At 44.6% G+C, this 6574-nt stretch overlaps 1 protein-coding gene across 1 annotated transcript; it reads left to right on the top strand.

The window, feature by feature from the left end:
- The first annotated feature begins 1413 nt into the window (after positions 1-1413).
- On the top strand, positions 1414-6367 carry bmp2b (bone morphogenetic protein 2b). Its single transcript, XM_056765355.1, has 3 exons — positions 1414-1782; positions 2810-3183; positions 5148-6367. Exons 2-3 carry the CDS (start codon positions 2823-2825, stop codon positions 6032-6034), a joined length of 1248 nt encoding a protein of 415 aa, XP_056621333.1. The 5' UTR covers positions 1414-1782; positions 2810-2822; the 3' UTR covers positions 6035-6367.
- Positions 6368-6574: the final 207 nt, after the last annotated feature.

Genomic DNA, 6574 nt, shown 5'->3' with positions numbered 1-6574 from the left:
TCTGATCTGCGCGCCGTACACACTTTTACTGGCTGGGACTGGTAGAGACCAGTATCACCTGAGGAATGGAATGCATCAGCGTATTTTAATTGCTAAGTGGATGATCCAGGGATTATCCCTCATAAGATGTTATTGTCTTGGGAGCACACAAAGATATCTTTTGATCTCAATGGGGTTAAATCTACTGCTGTCTCTCCTAACTCAATGGCCCAGTTGCTTTTGTCAAAACAAACTTGCCATCAACACATAATTGAAATGAATACCTGTAACCGGTACGAGGTTTTCATATGCGGATTCCTTCTACATACGCGCTGTTGACTAAGCAGACGTCCGTGGGTTTGTGTAATAGTAATGGTTTCTGTCTGACTTTCACTGACATCCGGGGATAGACGTTTGTGTGGTCCTCTATTCCGCCACATGTCCTTTAAAAACATGTTACATTATATATATTATATACTTATTTTTTATTTAATACACCGATGACGTCTGATCGTATTTACCTTCAGCCGAAGATGTGTAATACTGTTGTCCATTTGTCAATAAGGTAAACCCTCGCTTATCATTGATCAACCATGTGTTAATGGCTGGATCAAATCTTGTTTTACAACTGGATTATACTCATTAACAAAGAATTTGCAAATGTGATGGCCTGCTCCCCCAAAAGTGAACTAACCTGCCATTGCTGATTAAATGTACTCAGTTATCCTGTTCAACCAAAAGTGCACAAAATAAGTGATATAGTTCAAAAAAATATGCACTATCCTATTAATAAAGTGTGTTTCAAGGTTGGATAACCTTTACCATACTCAAGCCATATCAGATATCACACCACTCACCTTAATGTTGTGGCTAAAAAGTATTATACTTCAAAAGGCATAGACTTTATAAAATAAAGTCACCTGTGGTCCAAAGCGAAAAAAAGACGCAGCATACTTACGCAAACAAACAGGCATTTAAATTCTAGAAACCTTTTAACCCCACACCAATCGATACACAGAAGAGACACGCGGGACATTGTTATTCAAATAGCGAAGTTACACTTCGGCAGAATCGTGTCTGCTCGAGATCTAATTGTAATTCCCGCCTTGATCTCGTGAACTGCTCTAAGTTCTTGACGCAACGAGTGTGGTCTCCAAACACGTTCGGCGCAACTTTCCGAGATAGATAGATAGATAGATAGATAGATGTGGAATAGATTTAATGTAAAATAATCCAATAATTGTATCAATATGTGTTTCCTGATCATCAAACGCAATGCTCTTGAGCTGCGTAAACTGTAATGCCCAACGACCATTAAAAAGTCCTAATGTGAACAAGTCCGAATGGAGAGAACGCGGCGCGTTTGAGTGGACTTGAATGATGATGACAGGCACCGTGACATCACCACACAACAAAAAGGCTCGCGCACAGAGAGCTCAGCCCTCCAATCAATCGCACAGACGCGGCGCGCGACGCGCTCGGAGATGACGCTTCCAAAGACCCAGCGCATATATCGACTCCACAACTGCGAAACCTCTTCTGCTGATCAGCACGACCCTAAAAAATGACATATCTGGGACCCTCTGATATTCTGCATTCGGGATTGTTGTCGTTGACCTAAACGTTTGCGCAGTTTGTAAAAGTTAATTCTGATTTGAAGAGCAAGTATGAACGAGAAGAGGCGACCAGAGTTGCGGCGACTCTCTTTCGTGGGATAAAAATCGCTTGTGGATTAAAACACGAATTCATGAGGAATTTAGGAGACGGGGAGAACGAAGACCGGGCACAGCGCTTCCTCCTTCGGTAACGCATCACATTTATTTATTTGTCATTATGTGTGAAATAGGGCGACTGTTTAAAAACAAATGTTCTTCTCAGTTTATCTTGCCTAATGTATTCTATAGCATGTATGTGTGACTTATACGTATATATGCTGTGCATTTTAAGATCTGCCGTAAATCATTTTCTAGAAAACACTTCTCGCTGCTTCCTTATCATCCGATCTCTTTGTCGTCTTTGTTGCGCGAGTTGTTTTGCGTAAGATCTCCCACCTGTAGCCTCACAAGTCGCCCTCTCCCTCACCAAAATGTCTTGCCGTAGACCTTTTGAAGACTTTCCTTTCATGCCTTGCATTGCACGATCTAAAGGCAGACCCATGTAGACATGCACCCCCACCCAGACGCTGCTCTCTTATCTCCCTTTAATTGCAGACTCCATGTCTGCTGTCTTCTTGACTCCCTTCTTTCGATTTCTTTTGATTCCCCCTTTCCTGTTTCATCCCGTTTGTCTGACATCCGCTTCAGAGTCTCTTGTGATAGCACGCGTTTCACTGCACATCAATCTTTTATTGTAGCCCTAGGGCGGAGATATTATTTTTTAACTTTTTTGGTAATCGTCCCAAAGTGAAAAAGTGAGTTAAAACCTCCCAAAAAGACCTGGATATGTATGTGGTTTGATGCAGCCACGAATTGAATGCGCGCAGGGATTTTTCCACGCGTTTTAGTGGTGGTCAAAGTTCTGAGTTTGTTGCGCACAAGTTTACTCACTCAAAAGTGTTCTTGGGACTAAACGCAATAGTTCATCCCTATTAAGCAAACAACAGGAACGTTTCACCTTCCCCCCTAAAACAGTGCTTGAAGCTTCGAACCTGTCTAGGTATGATCCATGAACCATTGTGCCCCTGAACAAGACACTTAACCCAAGGTCGCTCCAGGGGGGAATATATCTCTTTTCAATACGAAATGTACCGTAAGTCGCTTTGGGTAACAGGCAAGTTTGAGAATGTGCAGTGCTGGTAATGATAGGACTAATTCGTGTTCCCTGTTTACAGGAACTGACTGATCATGGTCGCAGTGGTCCGCGCTTTCACGGTGCTGTTGCTCGGTCAGGTGTTACTGGGAGGTGCCGCTGGACTCATTCCCGAGATCGACCGACGGAAATACGGTGATCCGGGGAGACACGCGCCGGAGCGCACCAACACGAACTTCCTTAACGAGTTCGAGCTTCGCCTGCTCAATATGTTCGGACTGAAGCGGAGACCCACGCCGAGCAAATCGGCCGTGGTCCCCCAGTACATGCTGGACCTGTATTACATGCACACCGAGAGCGATGACCCGCAAACCCGACGCCCGAGGAGCGCAATGGGGAAGCACGCAGAACGCGCGGCGAGCAAAGCAAACACAATCCGGAGCTTTCATCACGAAGGTGAGTGTTCATTTTTCACCTGTGAATCGTGTGCAGTATGTTTAGATTCACGCTTTATTTGTTTACGCATTTACCTTTGAATTATATATATATTTGCAAGCGCGCTGTTCAAACTCTAGACGTCCTATAATTTTCTGTGATGCAACTACTGGGAAACTATTGACATTCCGCAGACAGCTCTCACTATTATTAAAGCAAAAAACACGGCATACTTCACTCAAAGTAGTGGATAGTGTTTGTGCGCTCTCAGTAGTTTTCCAGACGAGATGCGTTCACGCGCTAGTTGTTTACCAAGAATCTGCAGATTACAGTAACAAACTTTCGAGATGGTATTTGCGCAAAGGTTTGTTGCCCTTCTGGAAGTTGAAGACATTGATATGCTCTGTCTGTGTGTTCAGCTTTGCTCAGCTTTATCTCATACTCAAGTAATTCTTGCCAAACTACTTAAGACAGTCTAGGTTTGTGGGTGGCCTTGTTAAATGGTCAGATTCATATTAGCTAGAACCAGATTCTATTTTAAATGAAATCCAAACAGACCAAGTGTGATCAGGTGCAATGTCAATTAAGTCTATTTGTGGTGTGTTATCAGATTTAAATGATTCAAGCAACATGCCCTCTCTTGCTCGGGATAAGTTGTGCCTGTGAAAATGACTGGCCTTGTTGTGCAGCTCGTGGAAAACTCTTTCTGAAGGTCAGCTTAAACGGTACCACTGAGATGCACTTTATTATAGAAAACAGTTTAATTTGTTGGGAGATTTGTAGTATGGTTTCAGTTCACGATAATAGGAGAATGCACGTCAGCGAGCTGTTTTGTGGCAAAGAATGATTTTAGGGGGAGGGATCCTTACATGAGTGTTTTTTTTGTGGGCGGTCCTGCAAATGGCACAGATCTGAAAAGATGACGACCGGCCTGATCTTACACACTGCAAACAGGACTGATGTTTTCATCGAGACGAACAAATTGAGCCTTTCTTCATATACACCCATGTTTTCTCATGCCTTCCGTAGTAATTTAGCAACTCCTGTGCCTCAGGTTTTACTCTTTACTAATTCGGTCAAGCTAGTTTTAAAACACCAGAATTTTTGTTACATCCTTTGCCGAGGATATGTTAATACTACCTAATGATTTTAAAGTCCTCACACTTTTCTATCAAATACAGGCCTGTTTACTTTGATTTGGTGTCAGTGCCATAGTCAGAACAGAAGTGTCGAGTGATGCTTAATCGTGATATACGGGCAGCTAGCTGTCCTCCTTATTTTGGCGTAACATAAAAACAGAAATTAGGAATGTCAATACACTCATAACCGTGGCTGACGGCGTTAGACAAGCCCGAGCATGTTTACAGTCACTCCCCCTGAAGACGGATCGACCGAGGGAATGAAAGGAAAGGTGAAGAAAGGCTCACGGAAAGAGGGAAAGAGAGCGCCGGGCTTTCCCACATCAAATAAAGCGCGCTTATCTTCCACAGGCTCTTTGTGATTATGAAGCAGATAGGTTGGATTATTGGGAATGGAATTTCCAAAACGTCTCTTTTCAAAAGAGATTAAGAGATCTCTTTGCTCTAAGAAGGTTTTATTTCGGAGGCATTGAGTTGTAGGAGTAGCCGTTCCAACGCTGATTGCAACCTTTATTGAATGAAGACTTTGGAAACAAGAGAATACTGTCACTCTATGGCCGCGCAAACAGCCCCGCTCTCGTAGCTAGCCTTTCATTTTCGAGACGTTTTAACACCTGGTTCTACCGTATAATCTCTCACTCAGACCAGACAAGAAAACTCTTGAGTGGAAAATCCTATTCAAAGTCACAAAAATGTCAGGTTTTAGCCTGAAGTGTGAAAGCTAAGCACGTTAAGCTCGGATGCATCTCTTTTCAGCCAGCTGGGCTTCAAGTGAACAGTATTCTTTTGTTTTGGATAAATTTGCATGTGACATGTTTCTAACGGTGCGACTCTGTCTTCTTTCAGAGGCTTTGGAGGCACTGGCCAGCTTGAAGGGAAAAACAACGCAGCAGTTTTTCTTCAACCTCACCTCCGTTCCCGTCGAGGAGCTGATCTCGGCCGCCGAGCTGCGGATTTTCAGGGACCAGGTTCTTGACGACGCCTCCCCGGGCAACAGCAGCAGCACGGCGGGGGGCTTCCACCGAATTAACATTTACGAGGTGTTCAGGCCAGCCCTGGAGCCCTCCAAAGAACCCATTACTAGACTTCTCGACACCCGCCTGGTGCAGGACTCTCACACGCGCTGGGAAAGCTTTGACGTGGGCTCCGCCGTGGCGCACTGGGCGGGCGACTCCAGGCACAACCACGGGCTTCTGGTGGAGGTGCTTCATCCGGGGGACTCGGAGGCGGGAGAGGAGGTGCGGAGGAGGCACGTGAGGGTGAGCAGATCCCTTCATGGTGACAAGGACTCGTGGGCGCAGGCCCGGCCCCTGCTGGTGACCTACAGCCACGACGGTCAGGGCACCGCCGTCCTGCATTCGAACAGGGAGAAGCGGCAGGCACGGCAAAGGCCGAAGCAGCGTCGGAAACATCACCCGCGCACGAACTGCAGGCGGCACCCCCTTTATGTGGACTTTAGTGACGTGGGCTGGAACGAGTGGATCGTGGCGCCGCCCGGGTACCACGCGTTCTATTGCCACGGCGAGTGTCCCTTTCCGCTGTCGGACCACCTCAACTCCACCAATCACGCCATCGTCCAGACGCTGGTGAACTCCGTCAATTCCAACATCCCCCGAGCCTGCTGCGTACCGACGGAACTCAGCCCCATATCTCTGCTCTACCTGGACGAGTATGAGAAAGTCATTTTGAAAAACTACCAGGACATGGTGGTGGAGGGCTGCGGGTGCAGATGAGAACGGAATCTCCCCAATGAAGACTTTTATTTATACGACAGAACTTAAAGAGCTATTTTGGAGGAAGAAAAATATATATGAATATATTTATGTTGACCGAAAGAAATGGGAAAATAAATATTTTAATGAGAGTGCTTGCTTTTCCAGTGGTTTCGAAGAGGTTTTTTGGTCCCATGTACATTTCAAAAGAAGTGCAATAGCACATGAAGTATAATGCTAAGATTTTTATGATGTATTTATTGCATAACCACTTTATTTGTAAATGATGTGTATTTATCATGAAAAATATATGATCTTCTTTCAGTGCATCTGGGAATACATTATTTGAAACCAAAAAATAAACCATGGATGATGAAGCTCACTTCAAAATTCTAGGTGCTATAAATGTGTTTTTTTTATTACTGCTTGCTTTCCGTTACAGTTTTAATTGGACTTCATTCTTATTAAATGTTAGTGAATTGGTGCCATGCCATAAACAAGCATATTGAGTTGTCTCAAAATGCGACAAAAAAGGATATAAGGGTCTGCATGCTGAGGCGC

This window comes from Triplophysa dalaica, chromosome 13 (assembly GCF_015846415.1).
Source record: "Triplophysa dalaica isolate WHDGS20190420 chromosome 13, ASM1584641v1, whole genome shotgun sequence".
NCBI lineage: Eukaryota > Metazoa > Chordata > Actinopteri > Cypriniformes > Nemacheilidae > Triplophysa > Triplophysa dalaica.
Note: the sequence above shows the minus strand (reverse complement) of the source record. Positions and strands in the feature narration are given on the sequence as shown.